The sequence below is a fragment of the Struthio camelus genome, chromosome 2 (genome assembly GCF_040807025.1).
Source record: "Struthio camelus isolate bStrCam1 chromosome 2, bStrCam1.hap1, whole genome shotgun sequence".
Classification (NCBI taxonomy): Eukaryota; Metazoa; Chordata; class Aves; order Struthioniformes; family Struthionidae; genus Struthio; species Struthio camelus.
This window is the reverse complement of record NC_090943.1, coordinates 116020567-116040540: the sequence shown is the minus strand read 5'-3', so window position 1 is coordinate 116040540 and position 19974 is coordinate 116020567. Positions and strand designations below refer to the sequence as shown.

Genomic DNA, 19974 nt, shown 5'->3' with positions numbered 1-19974 from the left:
AATTTCAATCAGTATTTTAACAAGTGCTTAAACTTCCCCGGCAGTTTAGTCTGGGACATATAGTTGAGAAGAAAAATATCTTCTATAACGTTACAAAAATAGAAAGATTTCTTTAAAAAAAGCCTGTGCTTTGAGCAAGCACACTCCAACTCCAGCACGATAGACATTATATCTCAAAATATGGACTTCTGCTCATAAAAATGACCTTCCACCCCAGAGTAGCAAACACAATATGTAAGTGATGTAGAAACAGACGAGGAACACTTTTGTTTTAACTTTCTGATCCCTTTTGTCCTTTTTAAAATAGAACATGAAAAAATAATTTACCCAAGAGCTTCTTCAGATATACCATTTTTGGGGGGTCAGGTGACTCCTTGAGTAGGCAATTACAATGGTGCTAAGGGATACACTTCTTTCACTCATCCTGGCTGCAGTGACAGTTAGTATCACTTTAATCCTTCTGCTTTTAAAATGTTTGAGCTTTGATATGGGACAAATTACAGAATTTGCAGGCCTGCCACTGCTAAACCACTTGTGCTTAAGCTCTTTAGCAGCCAGGGCTGCCAGCATTTGAGGAGGTTAGGTTAAACAAATGAAATGAATGGAGTATATTGTGTCACGTATGTAGATGGTGTTGTACAACCGGTACCTTAGCGCGTGATGAAATGAGAAGATGAAGGAAGCTTAGCTCCTAGTTCTGCGCCTGTAACCTAGGCGAATCCCTGTAGAGAACATGGATTGACAAATAAAGTATGCACTCTGAAGACTTATTTTTATCTTTGTCCATCTTGGCTTCTGTTGACTAACAGGAAAAAAAAAAATGTATACATATATACACAAGGTTTGGCACAAGGCAGAAGGCTGGTGCAGCATACGCTAAGAACCCTGATCATAAAATTATGTTCCTAGTCAACACTACAAATGAACTGGAAGAGCCCCAAATCAGACTTCTTGCAATGCATTGTGAAGTGCTTCCTTTTTAAGTATCTCTAGGTGACAGAAAAAAAACACAGTTGTTGTACAATTCTTATATTGTTACACTTGCAATTAGTGCAAATGATAAAACTCTCAGAAAACCTAAATCAAACTGTGATTTAAAGTGAGTGTTTATTGTATTTTGAATATGAACGTGCTTTTTGGAGGAAAGAACTAGACAGGTCTTTCTCTTTTGAAACTTGTGATAGTTCTGAAACTGAGCAATTTACCAAGGAGCTAGGAAACACTAATAAATTGTAGATCCTTGCTCTACTAAACATTGAATAGCACGGTGAAGACAAGTTCTTTGGCTATGGGGTTCGATCCTGCATTACAACAATGTGCAGATTTCAGCTGGGACTAAGCAGCGTGTGGCACCCACATAGTGCAGGATCAGTGTTTAATAATTCCAAACGACTTATAATGACCTTTTTCAGAAAAGGAGACCTCCTAAGGTGGAAACAGGCAATGGAGAAAGAAGCATGTTCTGTGAGTTTTAAGAAATACACACCATATGCATCTTTAGAAATAGAAACAAATATGAATTCCCTCATGCAATTTAAAAAAAAGTGAGAAACTAAGTTAGTATCTGAAGGGACTTGTTTGACTGGTAATAGATCAGGAGTCGCTCAGTTGGAGACGGGCTGGTGTAAATCTGCTGAACATAAAACTCCCGTCTAACTAGAGAAACTCCTTTCTGGTACTTAGTGTCGTCTTCCAGAGGTATAGGGATTGTGTTGCTCTCTTGACCCTTTGGTTAAAGCTGTGCCCCTAATGCCTCCCTACCAGCAGCTCATCCAGAACTGACCCTCTCTGAGCAGTTTTAACTGCGTGGAGCAGAGAGCCACAGCAAGAAACGGTGATTAGACCAGCTGTTGTTCTCAGGGCTTGGTTCATCAGGGTGAGTTGGCTCCTGGCTCCTTCCAGCATGCTGAAGGACAATCTGGTAATTAGATGGATGGACAAATGCTTTCTCTGATGACTCCTGAGCTGCATTCCTGACTGCTCCGTTGGGTTTTCTGTGACTTTTCATCTGTTTGAAGAAAAAACGTGAAAGGTGTGATCTGATCTGGCAGTGAGTCTGTGGTTGTTCCTTAACCACTTCCTCTTGTTTGTGCTGTCCCAAAAACAGGTGAAATGATTTTGTGCCCCTCTGTGAGGAAGTGTGCATCAAAGGCTGACACCAGCTTGAAAAATTGTCAGCAAAGCAGCAAACTTTGGGGAGTTAGTCAGGGAGCCTCTGTATCGCCATTGCGACTTGAATAGCTTTTTCCTGCTTGCTTTCCTAGGAAGAATCATGGTATCACTGTTTTTAAAGAACGCTTTTGCTATAGCACACAGTATGTACTCACCTATGTAAAGCTGAAAGACCTTTATTCAAGACATGTCTTTCCTATAATGCTAAAAAGGACACTTCTGAGGGTTCTTTCTCTCTGGTCTGGACTGGGCAGGTTCTACTTAAATCCTGATGAAGGAACACTATGACCTTGTTCCTCCCGTTTCTTACATAGGTTCCCGCTCCTCCTGTGAGCCCAAATGCTCCTGTGTATCATTAAAGGCATGTCGCAAACGCTACAAGGCTAAGCCATGCCCTCAGCTTGGTCCCCTTCAAAACGGGGGAGCATGCTTCACCTGTGACCTGAACCTACCTCCTTGATGGCCTTATCTCCCCTGTTGGCTCTTCTGAGAGCATCCACTTGCTCTGGTTCACGTCTGTGTGTATAGGAGAAAATTTTCTCCCCGGAGGAGATCCTAGGGTGTTCAAGAAGCGTGTTGTTGAGGGAAGCTCTGTGAGGGCTGTGCCTATGTCTTCTTGGCGGTGTCTCCCCAAACTGAGGTAGGCTTAAAGTTGGTGAAACCACAAGGTGTGTAGGGACTGTCTAGCAGGGAGAAAATGGAGATGGTTGCGTTTGTGCAACTCTTGCTCCAACAACTCTGATAAAGATTGGGCCAGTCTCTCTCTTTGAGATGGATGTGGGTCTGGTTCCTACTGCTTTCTTGCTCTCTAAACTAAAAGCAATACTAGGGCTCCTGGTGTGTTTGCTGCTAAGACCCTTTACTTGTTCCTTTGTAATGTCCCTTTACATCATTAAAATAATGCTGCGAGAGTGGGTTGCAGAATGTCCTGCAGCCCCATATGCTTCTTTATAGTTTGTCCACCTGGAAAAAGCAAAATCCAAGGTAGAAATACTGCACAGAGAGTATATAAGGCCTCGTGAATATGTAAACAGAACACGTCACTTCAACCTTATATCACCAACTTACCTGTACAGTGCACATCTGATTAAAAAAATGCTTTTTCTATCTGGCTTTAAGAGGGTTTGGTTGTTAACTACTCACTAGATAAAAAGGGAGGCCTAGAAGCAATTACATAACTAAGGAAATTGAGAAAATACTAAGTCATTGGTTATTTCTACAACTTAATGAGTGTAAAGATAGTTTAAATTACTTAGAATATTTTTTTAATTGGAGATACCAACCATTTAGCACTTATCTGAATGGAGGATTGTTTTATTTGCCGATTCTTTTTGTGTTATGAGCTGTGAGATAATGATTAGATAAATCCTTGTGGGTTTCTCTCTTATATACATATCTACATCAGAGTTCTAAGGTCAAAGTGAGAATCCATTATCACAGTATTAACACTACACTGAGTGATTCCTCAGAGTTGAATTCTGATGAGAAATTGAGCCTTGGGCAGAGAAGTACCACATTGGTAAAATGGCAGAGGCAACTGAAGCAGTATTGTAACGTTCACCCCAGCAGTTAAGAAAAGGAGACCCCCTCCCTCCCCCCAAAAAGTCTGCAGTCCTAAAGTGCAATTACTTTTGTGCAGTCATGTCAGGCCAGGGATCAGACTGGATGAAGTTCAAAGCACAGACATCAAACGAGTGCCGTTCATGATTCAAGGAGGGGGAAAAATAAGGAAAAGAACAACAATTCTTAGGCATTCAAGTGCATCAAGAAAATAAATGTCCCTTTCTTTCTGAAGAAAAACAACCTTCAGTCTTCTGGTATCCTGGCTTTGCAGTCATGAAAAATAATTTTTTCACTTCTAGCTGAGCATGTCCCAATATGACACAGTACAAATAAACAACACCAAAGCAAGAGCTGGGCCGCTGGAATATTTTTCTGCTGACCCGCTGCTATACAGCCTTATTTTACTCTCCTCTGGTGACTCTTCAGATCTGGGCACTGATGAAGCGCACTGAATTAAAGGCATCTGGTAGGAAGTGGCTCTCTTCTCCGGTCTGTCCGGGCTAGACCCATCGCTCGGTCTTTGGCCATTGTACAGCAAGTACCTGCCCCTGGTGTCCTGTTCCATTTTGAAGATTTCATACTCGGTGTGAGGTAGGCGGATGCCGAGCGCAATGCAGCCGTTTGTGTGAGTAACGTCTTGCTGAACTCCGACTTGCCAGGATCCCTGCGCTCCACACTCGTTCCCATTGAAGACGTTCAGCAGCGAGGCTGTGGATATATCCATGGGAGTGACTTTCATGTGGTTTACTGTGAAAAAGGAAGAGAGGAGGTGTTAGCAGAGGGACAAAAAGAAATACATTAGGCTGATTGGGGCGTACCTGTGAAATTAGAACTGTAATGGGGGCTCACCGTTCTGTTTGCATGTGTAGCACAGGGCACTTATGGCCTTGGCTGGCATAATTTTAGTATTTGATCTCATGCACGCTGAGATCAGTAGGGGAGGAAAATTGCAAAATCCTTTTGAAACTGACCCTTTTGTCTATGTTAATTATGACTGATGCTAGCAAAGTCATGAAGGGTTCAAGTTAGCCATGTTGCTTAATGCACTTAGAAACTATGGAGATAAGGTTATTTTGAATATGCTTGGGGATATGCTGGTGCTCCTTGAATTTATTTAAGGATGTCTTTTCATCTTACCAAGAAGAATTAGAGCAGCTCTGAATCTCTGCTTGTTCTTTCTTAAATCAAATTTTTATATTGCAGGTGTGGCCAAAAATTCTACTGGCATCACTTTACATCTTGGACGTAATTGCCTCTTGCACAGAACGTAAAAAAAAAAAAAAAATCTACTGAAGAAAAACTGATGGTTGCATATCTTGGAGATTAAGCAGCGCTTTTCATAAATCCCACACGATCTTTTAGAGATAAAGCCTGGTTAGTTACATGAGAAGATACATAAAAGAGGAAATAATAAAACTTTACTCATATTTTATTACCATTTAATCCATAAGTAGAACTGTTTATAACGTCTTCTTATCATTCTTTTAACATGTTGCCACATAAAGCAAATGAAATAAGTTCCAATTGCAAAATTTAGAAATTACCACAACTGCACTGTCTTCATATATCACCTGTTTTTCTTTCATGAATTATATAGTTAGTGCTGAATTGTAGAGGGCTACTGTTTCTCCTGTCCTAACAGAGAATGCAGTGTATGCTGTCAGATGTAAAAGTCTTACAGCTTCTCAGTTCTAACTAAATTGACTATATTTCAAAGGAGCTTAAGGCACATAAATATTGATTTTGCAGCCCAGTTTATCAAGTTGGAAAAAGCTAAATTGAATGAGCCTGTGGAAGTTGAATAGAGATTATTCTACATGTGTGTTTGACGCTATATTTCAAGGGAAGAAAGTGGATTCTGAATGCATCGATGCTGACCAAACCGGAAGCAAATAACCAAATTCTCTTGCAGGTCATTAGGAACGTTGATTTCTTTTTATAGTACGATTTGTTGGGAATTTTATTCTGAGACTTTATGAACATATATTTGACTCAATGGCTCTACAGTTCATGTTATTTGTCTTAGCTGACATAAAATGTAATCTACAGAAAGTGAACCTAAATGTTTTTCTAGAACCAAATTATTTGACCTTGATCTGTGAACTAAGTTGGCATTTCATAAATTAGAACTTTGAGCAAAAACTGGACTTCACTCCAGGAGCGTGACTGGGACATGCTACATACAGCAATAAAGAGCAAAAGCTCTGACAGGCAGGGATATCTTCTGCCTCCGGTGAAAATCCCACATTAATAAGTTATTTCTTCTAGTCAGATACTTTCCTAAATTGGAGGCATACAAGAAGCCATATACTTCTCGCATGATAACTGAAATGAGGAAAATAGCCTACAGAGTGCTTGGGGCTTCCACAGGCTCTAGTGGGGCTGGTGCTATGGAGGGATGTCATGTTTTGCAGATGTTTATGTGAATGGTTAAGGCCACTGAGCTCCTTTCAAGCAGTGTACTATTGTACTATTTGTACAAGAAGGCTCTTTAAGCCATTGGGACCTGAGCAGCGTCACCACTGAATGCTGCCTCCTGAAGCGCTCCAGCGGTTTTAGTTAGGTAGAGCTAGGTTTTGCTGTTGTGGGATTAATCAGTGTTATCTTTATAGATGTTCTTACTTGCTCTAGGCCCCCTTGGAAGCTGATGACAAAAGATACATACTTCTGTATCTGCCTTCACCCCACCACCTGTGACCTGAAATGCTTTCTGAAGGTACTTTTTTCTCTCCACTGAAGGATGCCCCAGACACTGATCCAATCTTAGGTGTTTCATTTAGATGCTTAAAGTCAGGCCAGTGGACTCCAGGACTTAGTGATGCAAGTTAAAGTCTTATTTTGTTGTGCTGTCCTTAAAGATGTCTATGTTTTGCCTCAGATGAGTATTGCTTCAGTGGTGGGAAATAAAATGCAACTGTATAGTTTGGCTGGGCATTCACAGAATGCCTGGAACTTCCCCAAAAATGTCTAAATCCTAAAAATGACAGAATGAAATCATTAGCACCTTTTGAGCCATTACGAGCAAACCCTGCTCTGGTCAGTAACTAATTGACTGTTTCTGCCCACAGTACAGTGCACCGCTCTACCTTTGAATACGAACTCTGTTCCACCCATCACTTTGGAAGAATGCACTCCTCGGCTGTAGCGCCCCTTGGCGTAGATGGTAAAGGTGGGGTGTTTGCAGATGGGGTCAGAGTAGTGATAGTAGTGACCTTCCCAGGTGTTGTTGTTGTCATGGAAGATGAAGTGCCGAGTGAGAAAGAGGACCTCAGGTCGCACCTCACAACGCTGGCTCACCCACTCTCCGTGTAGCCCTATAGTCAAATCCGCCTTGGGGGGTAAGATGGGAGGATGGTGCTCATCTGAGCGGTAGATGATTCGGCATGCAATACAGGTGTGATCGTGGTTCTGAAATGAAGCAGAGAGAACCCTTCATTAGATGTTATCCACAGTAAAGGGCGATGAATTAGGCTGTTTCAGACTGAGGTGAAACCAGTTTCATGTTTTAAGGGCTGTATTGTTACGCCTTACCTTGGTAATACTTTTCTGCAGGTTCTCACCCTTCAAAGTACCTGAAACATGGCATGGCTTGGTTTTGCATGTATTAGTTCACACAGCAGTAGCAGAGTTAGGAAACTGAGTCCATCATCTTCTGCGTTTATCTCATTTTAGTTCAGGTATTTACTGAATCCATAAAAGGCTGACTTTATCCTTCAAATCACATAGGAAGCTGGCAGATGGTAATTTACAACAGTAGGGACTTGGCAAGTCTTTTATTAGAAATGCATACACTTGTTCAGCTCTTATTTTGCGTCTGTCTTCCTTTTCAATTTCACTTTGGGTGCTATAAATGGACACAGATGTCCTAGGTACATTTTTCATTTGGGTAGCAACCTGGGAAATTAGTAAACAGCTATTTTAAACTTTTTCAGCTTTTCTGAACTTTAATATGAGGTTGCAAAGTGTACACGTTTTGTATCTAGCAGTCTTAATGGTGGCTTCCACCAATTTCCTTCTCAGTGACATGCTTCTGACTCCACTGACAGAAATACGGTTATATGGATGTAAGTGAGCTTGTTCAGAGCTCTCTAGCACTCTAGGAAGCAGATATGGCTTAGTGTCAGTGAACACAGTGAAAGTTTTACGGCTGTTTCCAGCAGGGATAAGATTTGTCGTGTCTGTCAGGCTCAATAAAAGCTCACAGTTGAACCATTTTGTCAAGCACCAACCTCGAAGAGCCAAGTACCCCCAGCTTCCCTTTATGTCTGTGAGAGTCGGGGGCATTTTATGCCAAGCTTACATGGTCTGTGGGGAGAGGCTTCGCAGAGGTGCTGCACACAACTTGCTGCTGAGGGCAAGGGGAAGATGGAGCCACATTTAAGCTCGGCCACCCCTGGGCGGTTCGCCCAGTCAGGGGCTGCTCTAAGAGCATAGGAAGGCCGAGTTGTGGCTGAGTGACAACACATACTTGGGAGCTGCAACACGCTAGTGTCTCACTGGCATGATGCGCTGCACCTTCAGTCGCTGTATGTGGGCTTGTGACGAGGCCTTGGAAGAACTGAGTGGCCGTCAGTTCGTATACTGGGGAGCCCTTCAGCAGACAAAACATATGCCCCCAGGGCACTCTATGCCGCTTCATCCCTTTTAGCTACAGCAGAAGACAGCGAGGGACAAAAACGCCGCTGCTCACGCTTATATTCTCCCAGTAAAAAGTATTGGGCCTAACAGTCAACCCCTTATAAACTAGTGACATTTTGGTAGAGAAACATGGTTTGGTCAGCTGGCAGCTCTGGACAAACACACAGGAAGATCTATTTATTGATGCTGGACTCCACGTCCATGGCAGGAGGGGAGGGAACTTCATTCTTTGGCTTCCAACCTTCTGACATCAAAGATTAAAACTACAAAGCCTTGTACATTGTTTCCCGTGCTAATTGCTTCTGCAAGATTTTGTCTTTTTGGCAAAAGACTGTGGCCTTGTTATTCTCTTTTCAAATTATATTTTGTATTTTTCAAAAGCAAGAGAAACTGCAGCATTAGAATTTGTCTCTGCTCTGCTAAGCAATCTCTGAATTACCGTTTATGGAGGGATGAAGAATTACAAAACTGATTTTTTTAGTTCACTGCATTTAGGACAATAAATAAGTAGATCAAGAAGAATAAATGCTGCTCTGTGAGATAAAAGCAGTGTTTTCTGTTTTACTAGCGCCTGTTTTTGGTTTGTTACAGACTGTTTGTTTACATTTTGGGATGAGATGGTAGAAGCTTTTTAAGTGGCTATTGACTTGCCAAACAGCTGTGCTCTTAGCTTGAAGCAGGCTTATACACAGAGTGAAAGGCAAAGACCACACAGAGAGTTTTGTACCTTCATCTTTCAAGGATACTTGATCTTTCCAGGAGACAGAGAGATGAATTAGGTGGGTTACTCCTATCATCTAGCTTATTTAGGCTATCAGGTGTTTTCCTCAGGTGCACTGAATTAGGAGCTGATGCTGCTCACACTGCCAATAGGGAGAGATAGTTAGACAGTACAAATACTTTCTCTTTAGGTCTCTTTTCCAGCCCTCTGTTCTGTGATCCCTCTGAGCTCCTTCCATTACATAAATGCTCATGCTTACCTTTTAGACACTTTAAAGTCCATGTGAACTATCAGGAGCTATTACAGAGTCAGCATTTTTCCATTCATAATCTTTATCTATGGCACACTATTCTTCCAGAACATTTACATGTTCTTCATTAGTGCCAAATTAGTCAGAGAATCAATACGCACATCATGCAGTATATCCCCTTCACATATATTAAACAAGGTTTATATTTGCCTCTCCTACAGACCAGACAGACACCAAAATCAGTGAAATCAATGGAAAATCTGCCATTAATTTCACTGGGATGTAGAATAATGGCTTATGTGCAAAATAATAACTATAAATGATAGAACTCAGGCTGACCTGAAGAAGTGTTGGCCAACAGCTCTGCTGTTGGACTAGGTGACCTCCAGAAGACCCTTCTGACCACTATGAAGGCGCCTGGGAAGCATATGTTAGCATGCACTTATAAAGGGTGCAATCCTTTCCCACTGTGGTGCATTGCAAGTTTGTATTTGAATTTTCTACTGGTTAAGACAGGAATCAAGATCCAGTTTGGTTTCCTAGTTTGCTATGGATTTCCTGTGTGACCTTCCTGTGTGACTTGACTTAACCTCATTTCATAGAAACACAGACAATAACAGCTCTTCTGTTTGACACAGCGCTGGTAGGAGTTTAAATAAAGACTGTGAGCTGTCAGAAAGCAGCCATAAATTTCAGAGGCCTGGATATGATTAAAAATAGAATAATAATAATAATAATAATAATTAAAAAAAAAAAAACGCACACAGCCCTAGTCCTGGAACAAACCTTTAAATGCAATCTGACAGAGCTGTAGTATCCTCCTTCCTCTTGCCTACAATAAAAATTCACCAGGTTTCATCTGCTGGCTTGTTTGGGATTTATGAAACTGGTCTGTTTAATCTCCAGCTCTCTTCAGAGGATATCAGCCCTTTTCTTCAGAAAGCGGTCTGATTTACTGGGAGGTTTGTGGTTCAGAATTGCTGAGGGACAGATGGCTTTTTATAAATGAATAGGAAATGAGTTGGTGCTGGAGGAAGGTGCTGGGCTGACAGCGTGAAGGCTGCCTTGGCACATCTTGGGCAGCGGCAGCACAGTTCTCTTTTCCTTGAGCTTTAGTCACGAATGAGGAAGCCAGAAGCTGAGCGTCTGCTCACAGTCCTGAGCTGTATTGCTTGCGCTTCAAGAAATCTGTCAAATGAGGTGTGCGATTCTGTTCACTGCCAATCAAAGTACCAAAGGAACAAAGATTTTTGGAGTGCTGCAGAAATACTACTTTTTATTTCTTAGAGATCAACATCCAAAATATGCTACCACTGTCCTGTACAGACACCTGCAGTGAATCAGGCAAAGGGGTTGCTCCGTGAAGATACCAGTGTGTACCCAACACGTTTCTCCAGTGTTGCTGTCCCACTGTGGGGCAGACTATGATCACAACTCCCCAAGATTTTAAGGGCTGGTTACACCTGATTATACTGGTTGCAGTAATTTTATTGCCCCACTCAAATGAAATGAAGCAGGAAAACAAGGAAAAGACAGTGTTATATACACATAACGTATGTATGCTGAACTAGTCAATGGTAGGAGCCAATTTCTGCTACTGTTTCATTTTGATGAAAGTGAAGTCGAACGTTCTTATGATCTCCCAGAGGACACCCTGTCAGAGCAGCATGAACTAGCCAGGTTGGTTTTGTGTATATTTTCTTTTCTTTCTCAGGGGCCTGTCCTACACAATCAGTTTGTGAGCTAAGCCAATTTAACCTGGGGACCAGTGGTTTCTGTTGCCCTTGTTCAAAGTCTGAAGAAAAACAAAAAGAAACCCAGTCTGCTGTCTTCTTGGTCACTCTTGGCTGTTTGTGGGACTCCTCTGTTGTTTCTCAGGTCCAGTAAATGGACAAGAAGGAAAGCTGCAATCAATCCTAGTTTCAGCAATGTATTTTTAGCTTTTCTATCAGAAAGGACTATGCAGCATAAACATTCTTTTTATGGTTTTTCTAGCAGCAATTCTAGGTTCCATCTCTCCTCTACAACATTATAAAAAGTATGGATATTATGATTCAAGGCTATGATGCTGGGTAGGAATAATTATCAATGCTTAATGTCCTCTCTGTCATACTGGGACTATAGAAGGTGCAGACCAGGACACCTGCAGCTGCTTAGTCCCTTGTGCTGTCCTTTGGCTGTGGCCAGCAGCAGAGCTGTTAGAAGAAGGTTCGCGGAACCCATTAATGGGGGGGGGAAAAAAACCCATATATATATATATATATGGGCAGCCTTTCTCACCACATCAGCATCTTGTTCATGTCTTGAGGCATACGGAGGATTACTTACTTCCTAAAACGAGTGCAGTGAGACTATGCTGGCTCTCATTATACTGCTGTGAGCAGAGGTCACTCTTTGGCTAGTGACAAACTGAGGGAGGTCTAGGTCAACTCACTGAAATCAAGGGGAAGTTTAGCACTATAAACACTTGACTGTAGTTCTTCTGAGTCTTTGAGCTTTGTGTTCCATATCCTGAACTACAGTAACTCTGTGCAGCCCAGTTTCCAAGGAGTTACACTGATCTGTACCAGCTCTGAAGGTCTGCCTTGTTGCACTCCTAAGAAATGTCACCCTGCCTACCTTGAAATGTCCAACCTTCCCTACAATGAGGATGTCCTTGGATGAAGGGGCTGAGGTGAACAGGCGTTTGCTGCAACTAAAGGGGAGTGGATCAGGGAGAAGTTGGGGAGGAGAAAGGGGGAAGCAGAACCCATCCCTTTCACAGCAGTGAGATGTCAGATTGCCCAGGCATCTCATACGGCTGTAGCCTGACTGCATCACTTCTCTGAGATTAGTGCTTGAACGTGACTTGCACAAAGCCTTTTTGCTACGACAGAAAACTCTTTCACAGAGTTATGAACTTTTTAGTAGAAGAGTATGCTACATGTAAAATGCCTCAATAGGATTTTTGTCCAAGTAATGGAAGAGAGAAAGATCTAGTTTTACTGTAAGACAATTGGAGTTAATTATGGAGTAATTTAAGTTTAACAATTGACTATGTTTTTCACTGCTGCTTTTTCAGGTCAGCTGCTCTTGGCTCTTAATTACACTGGCTAAGGCCTTGCAAATCACTGCCTTTCCATTAGTCTTGAGGAAAGATTATTTTCTAAAAGCACACGTTCAAAGAAAATATGGAACAGAGGCAGAGTACATTTGATTCCAAACACGATTAACTATTCTCTAATGAAAAACTCATTTGGGCATGACATAAACTAAAAAGCAATAAAATGTGCTGTGGACAGGATGAACATCTGTTTTATGTTTTAAATATCTTAGGTGTACTGTGCAATATTTTTGATAGCGGAGTCTTGCTGAGAGAAACTGCCCCTGAAATGGCTTCTGCCCAGTGCCTGCTCGACCTGCGGATCTGGGAAGGCTCCTTCCCACCAAGGTGTGGGGAAGGGTGCCTCCTTGCAGTTCAGTAATGCTGAATCCATGGTGGCCAGGCTCTTCACCCTCCTGGGTGGTTCTTTAAAGTCAATCTATGAACTAATCCATGAGGCCATGTGGGCTGAAATAAACCTGAATTTTTTGGCTGAAAACTCAGTTCTTGTACTTCGAAAGAAAATAGTTTGTGATCTGAAAACTTCCATGAGCGTTTTTCTTCATCCCTCCCTTTTTGCTGCCTCCACTGAAGTGGTAACAGGGCCAGGGAGCTCTGGTAGCCAAGTAGGGAGGTTTCTAATAAAAAAAGTAAACAAGGATGAGGTTCCTTGATCTTTTTCCCAATTGCTGTGGAGAGTCAGAAATATAAACCTGCTCAGTATATTTTAATTTTCTCTTACGTTCTGTGGGATCCTATGGCTCCCTATGACTAATTCTCCTCTAATCAGTTCATAGTGGTTTTTAAGGCCCAGGCTATAAAAACTTTTAATATGCAACTAGGATGTTCCTTACCCCTGAGCAATAGTAAAATAAGTTTGAATAACATGAAAAAAAGTCTTTTTGGAAGGTATTCTAGTTGTGTTTGAACACCGTCTTATTTCAGTGCTGTTGTTATAAAATAAGATGTCTATGGACCAAGCCCTTTTCAAAACATACAGAAAAATCTACCTTTCCTTATAGTTAAAGCAGAAGCTGAAAACCATGCTTTATGTCAAGGAGAGGACCTGCAAGATGTACTGCAAGTTGTATTTAGGTACTGAACAACTGAGCACTAATAATAAAACAGGAGGTTGAAAATACAGTTATTTTCATCTGAACACCTTGCTCAAACATCTTGCTCTCTCCCCTGTCTTTCCTGTATATCCTGCGAATGTGTCTGTACCATAATCTGATATCTTTAAAACACTGTTTGTCTGAAACAACTCAATTAATAACGCAACCTTTCTGCAGTAGAACCATAATGGATGACTATGTGTGTCTGGCATTGTACTATTTACATAATGAAAGATTAACACTGTCTCAACTATAACTCACTGTTTTTTAAGGAAAGATTCATTGCTCAGACTACTTTGATTATGAGAGATGCATGCATTCTTAGCAGAACAGACTGAAAAAATATTTCAGTATTTTTCATTAGATGCTTATAAAAAAAAATTTCATGGAAAAATATCTCAGGGAAACAAAGTAAATATTTTTTTCTAGTATTCAGTTTTTCACTGAAAAGCAAATATGTCTTTTCAAAAAATGAGAAAAACATTTTGGAATCTTTTTTGACCATTTTCAACAAGTTCTCACTGTTGTCTTTGATAGTTGCAAGTAGTTGGTACTTTTCCAGATCACACACTTCAAGAAGGCAAAAGCACAGAAGGTAGTGTTTGTTAGTTGTGCAGTTAGCTCCTAAACAAAAAGATGGCAACTCCTGTTACAAGAGATCTAGTATTGTGACAGAACAGTTGCTGTTTAGAGTTGACTTGGGCTAAGGAAAAGAAGCTGGGAATGAGACATAGTGAGCTCAATTCAATTCAAAAACAATGGTTTTCTCAGTAACAGTTTGTTGTGCACCTGCAAAGTCTTTAAACTTATGTTATTATACACACAAAATTACACAACAATAACCCAAAGGAATTTAGGAAATCTTTCCAGGTGCATACATTCAAGAGTTATGCAGCTCCGCTTCTCTTTTTATCCAGAGCCACAGCATAATAGACACATCCTCCTATACCATAGACTGGTTAAGAGATTCAAGCATCAGCTCTGCCTCAGAAACATAGAAAAGCAAATATTCTTTCTAATCTGCTCTGCTGCCTTTGGACTCGTCCTTTCTCTCTGCTTGCCTCCGAGTCATGCCACTGTGAAACAAGAACCCAACAACCTTGAAAGTCTTGGTGGAGCAGTAGCGTCTTTCTGTAACGTCTCACTTGGCACCCAGGCCTGTCAACTTTCACTTTTTATTCAAATTCAGATATTCAGTGTGGCCACTCTGAGTATCCCCTTCACCTGCTTTCCCCCATAGCACTGTGGATTGGCTCTGTTCTCTCCCCCTAGGCTGCTATCACCATTCTCCTGCTCAGTTATAATAAACCCCAATGCTCAGTCAAGTTATGTACTGACATTGAAAATATTTCTACAATGCTCTGCTTCTGCTTTCTCAGCCCCTATGTCTATGCTGGTGATTGCAATGTGGAAAACTGATTTGAAAGAGCCAGGTCCTCAGCTGATATAAAATCATCTTGGGTCAACCCTGATTTACACTCGTTCCTGATGTGTGGCAAGAAGCAGGCCTTGCTCACGGTTGGAAAATGAAGACAAGTTCCTTCAATACTGTATCTCAGGAAGCAAGGGCTGGCAAAAGCCCCGATGGCCCCCCGGCTCTGCGCCGCATACTTGCATCGCCAGGGTAGGCTGCTGTTAACCGAGCTGCGGTACCCACGCAAGGCAGCCCAAGCTCTGGTTATTTACAAATACTAGCTGCTCTCGTGTAAGAGAGGCTTTTCTTTAGGGAGGATCCTGCAGCCAGCCTGTCTGTCTGATGCTGGCTATGCAAAAGCACGAGATGGGCTATATAGCAGTGGCTGGGTCAGGCAGGACATCCCCAGCACATCCTCACTGCAGGGAGATGCGTGCTGAGGCACATGGTGCCAGGTTGCTTCAAGCTCAGGCCTGAACTGAGTGTGTACTACACACCTCACTAGTGGTCTGCGATCTTGTAGGGATCGCAAAAGCTGGAGTGGGTTACCCCAGTCAGCTGCATGAAAATATTACCATGAGGGAAAGCACTGAAGAAGAGGGGAAAGCAAAGAAACGCTTAGCAATGATTTATCACACCCGCCCAAATACTGTGCCATGGGTAGGGCTAGGTAATACTGGAACAAGGCATGTCTGGTCAGGATGTCTTAATTCTCATTACCTAAGAACCTAGGTGCCAGGTTTTAGTACTAATAACTGAATGCTCCCAGGACAAATACAAAACTAAAACCTTGGGAGAATGTCAATTCAAGGAAGGTCTCAATTCAGAGAAGAGCTTCCAAATACACAGGAAAAGTTAAATGAGCTTGCCTCATTTTGCCAAGGGGCTGAGTCCGTAGAAAGGACATTTTTATGAATTACTCAGTACAATATCAAGCTCCACTCCTCCACTGCTCTAGATAACTGCAGCCCAAGACAACACTTTAACAAACGGTTATAATCTCTCTCCACCACAAAAGTGATAATTTCCAGGCTTTCCATGACCTCATATGAAGCTAAGTTGGCTTATGTGCATTAGGCTAGCTCTGGGGAGTTGAAAAGCATGGTTGACACAGTTGTAATTCAGCCTGCCAAAGGGGATGAAGAATAACAAAGATTTAAAACTTTAATTAAAAATCTTGCAGCAAATGAAATGTTGGAGAGAGTAGTAACTCCTTTGCAGGGTTGTCAGTTTGGGATTTCTTTTGGTGGGGAAAAGGGGAGCTCCAAGCAGGAAGGAGGGTGGAGATGTGCTCAGGTTTATCTGTAAGCGTGTACTATACATTTTAAGATATTGAGGAACAATTTTTATTAACTACTCCCAGGGAGGGAAAGATAGCGAAGGAATCTGAAGGCACTACCATTACGCAATTGTCTGATCTATGAGATTTCAATTCCATTGCACAGCTCTGCATAAACCTGAAACACATACAACTGACATGAAATGCAAAAGTTTTAGGGTTTTTCTTTTCTGATAAAAGCTACTTTAGCCTGCAAAAAAGACAAGAACAAAGATAAAACCCGCCTTTTTCTCAGGTGAATGTGGCTGCACGTGTCATCTATTCCACTAAAGCAACACTAATTTATAGTGACGTGAATATTTTTGGAAGTATCAACAAACAAGATCCTGTAAAAAAATGAAGCAACAGTTTGAGTGTCAGTCTTCAGGAATAAAGTATTCTAAAGTATAGTTGTCTTATATATTTATTATGCCCTTAAAAAACAACCTATATAACCCTTCTGAATTGTGTAGCAATGATACCAGTGAGTCCTCCCTTCCCTCTTACAAATTATGCAATGATTGCGGCTAGATGCCAACAATGAGGAAACTGTTGATAGTTTAGACATATTTGTTGAGTTGATCTGATGGCCGATTTTTTATTTTGGTAGACTAAATAGTTAATTTTATCTGTGTTACTATACTTGTGTTGGGGCCGACTTTTACTGCAGTCGCAGAATAGACATCAATAATTACGTCAACAAAGATGAATATGGTTTCAAAAGCAACGCTTGGCTTTTGGAGGTTCACACAAAATTAAAAACAACCTTTTGCTTCAGCCCTCGGCTAGCGTTAGTGCTTGTATAGGGTAAATACAGAACGGCAGCTTCAAAGAACTACTCTTCTGCAACATTATAGCCGATAGCACTGCTGAGGGAAGCAAGAAACAAGCCTCAGCTAGCTGTTTGGTTCTCCTGTCTCTGAAGCGCATCAAACACCGTTTTTGTTCATAAACCTGAAATTAACCTATTTAAACAAGATTTCACTACTCCTCTCATCATTTGCCTAATCAAGAGTCTTTTGCAAATAATAATGAGCAAAAGAAACCCTTCAAGTATTGGTTGAATCTAGAACAAACTTTTTGACTGTCTAGTAGCATTACTCCGCCAAACAAAGGGGATTTGCCCTCCAAAATTGCACTTTCTGGCTGAGATAATATTTCGCATATTTCTCTGAGGCACTTCACATGTTTAACGTCTACTTATTAATTTATGCTTGCATTTTCCTAGGAGCTACTCAAGTAAATAGCCTTCCCATACAGATGAAGTAACTAAGTTTCAAAGAACTGAAGATCCAAATTTTCAAAAGCATAAAAAGCTTCGTGTACGTTATCCTTTCAATGTCTGGTTAAAGCAAAACCCAAGCACCAGCCTCTACACATAAAATCCATATTGGCTGCAGACGCCAAGTGCTCCTGGAAGTTAGTTTCCAACTTTTCTCATAAGTGAATAAACTTATAAGAATCAATGCCTTGGAATTGCTTTTCCAAGGGAATATTGAAAGTGCGGGCCCAGCAAATGTTTAAGCATGGCAAAGGCAGAAAGGAGGTTATTCTAGCATGTTTTAGGTCTCTTGTGATGTTCCAGACCACTTCAGACTTATTCCTAAATAATGACCTAATTAGAATGACCTGTCATCACAGCCCTGTTCTGATCTTTCCTTTCATTCTATCAGCCTATAAAATAGCACAAGGAGTTCTTTGTTTATAAAGCAGTATTTCAAAGGCAATTATATGTGAAAGTGTCACAGTACTGCAGTTGTATACCTTCCGTGTACTTTTAGGCACAGGAGATTTCTCTGAAAACATCATCTTTCCTTCTGCACAGTGAACGTATTTCAAGCTTTTCTTCATGCTACAAGTTCCTTTATGTATTTGTAAATAAGGTGATTTGTGACCAATCTGCCAGGCTCCTTGCTGTCATCCTAACCAGGAACATCTTCAGCCAAGCATTTCCACTATTCTGCCCTTTCCATCAGTGTGCTCTCTCATGCTGGCTAGAGAAGCTGACCGCGCAACAGCTTGAAGCCCTTTCTGAACTCACAACATCAAGAGACATCAAAGACGTTCAGCCCCCTTCATCATCAGACCCAAATTATTATCTTGAGCAAGCCTAGAGGAGACTGCTAAACCATATCTAAATCGTGACCTATTACTCAATTCCATTCAGGAGCTTCCACATATTTTACAAGAAGAATTTGTTTAAGGTATGCTCTTATCTATGTGAATTTGTAAAGCCTTAAGAGATGACACATTAGATATTTTTAAAAGCTCCCTGGTTTTATATGAACACTGAGTTAAGATATGGTAATCTGTGAATTTATTCAGATTTGTAGCTCAGCATAAAGCTGTCTGGTTTTTGGACAGCCCTTTTGATTTACCATCCTGTGGTGAAATCACTGCAGAAATTTGGAGAAGGTCCAGTTCTATTTGTTTAAAGTCCTGATCATGTGGCTTTGGCATTCCTAACATATCCAGCAATCATTTGCTTTTAATTATCATTCAGTTCAACCACATAAGTAATGAATGTGGCTACCACATCCAACTTTCAGGCTATGTAAACTCTTGAGCTGGGTGGAACTTTCTTCTATATAGAGGCTTAACTATCAATTTAACTCAGAATGTGAATCCTCTTAACTTATTTTAGGCAGGTCTTTGTAAGTGTAAAATAAAAATAAATAAAAAGGAAATGAAACAAGCCTTAAATGAAAGATTCCACACAATACACCTGATTCACTTCAGAAGCAATTTCCTGGCCTCCCCAACCTCGTGGTCTGACTGCAGAAACCTTAAAAAAACAAGTTGATTTAACGTTTCTATTTATTCATGGTGTTCAGTTTCCAGAGGAGTCTGCGACTTGTAGTTTTAAACTCAATTTAGCATTTAAACTCATTTTCAGCTGGGTCCCACTGGAGCAACAATTAGAAAAGGAAAGGAGTTCAAAGAAGAAGGGTTATAACCTTTCAGTGGTATGTTTGCCTGGGCTTAAAAAAAATGCATCTCTGTTACTATTCTTCCTACGTTCAGCAAACACTAAATCACACAACCGCGTTAAGAATCTGTTGGTACAGAGAACTTCATGGTTAGGTACAAATAAAAACCCAGAAGTCCTTCATGGCTGCTAATGCAAAGGTTCATTTTTGGGGGTACCGTTATCTGAATTATGATGAAAGCCTAAAATCAGCAGGCCTAACGTCTCCTGAGAAAAAAGAAGTCTCACATCAAATCTGAACAAGATGAATGAACCAAAAAATACAAACAGAATCTTCTCTGTTGCACATTTAAGAGTTAAGGCTACTCATCTTTTGCAGTTGAAGGCTTCAGCTGAGACTCCTGTCCCAATAATCCAGACACTGTATATGTACTTGCATAAACTTTGGAAGTCAAACAGGCTGGGCAAACAAAAGGTTGGCAGAGAAACTGAGTTGAAATAACTTACTAGAAGTCATAACTGGCCAAACTGGGAGTACGGCAGTAGCCTGCAACTCAGGACCTCTGGCCTCGTCTGTTGAACTACAGTGGTTTCATCACAGAGGACTAAAATTTGTATGTGTTTTGGCATTCTCAGAGTTAACTTGTGCCTCCTACAGTAATACCACTCTCTGTAGCTAGTAGTACTCTTATGAATGGCATTCCAATGTCATAAATTCAGCCTCAAGATTCAGCCTTTGCCAAGATCTGGCTACCAAAATCTTATTTGGAAG

The 19974-nt window shown here is 41.1% G+C and overlaps 1 protein-coding gene across 2 annotated transcripts in view; it reads right to left on the bottom strand.

Annotated features, from left to right (window-relative positions):
* APCDD1 (APC down-regulated 1) overlaps positions 1-19974 on the bottom strand; it is a 33767-nt gene continuing 13793 nt past the window's right edge. The window contains exons 4-6 of one of the 2 annotated variants that reach the window (XR_011139142.1): positions 6822-7143; positions 3802-4482; positions 1-2008 (exon numbers count right to left, since the gene is read on the bottom strand). Coding sequence is in view for 1 of the 2 variants with exons in the window: in XM_068932164.1 (XP_068788265.1) it covers positions 4031-4482; positions 6822-7143 (774 nt within the window). In the remaining variant the exon portion in view is untranslated. Of the gene's footprint in view, positions 4483-6821; positions 7144-19974 lie in introns of both variants that reach the window. The other variant, XM_068932164.1, reaches the window with a different exon arrangement.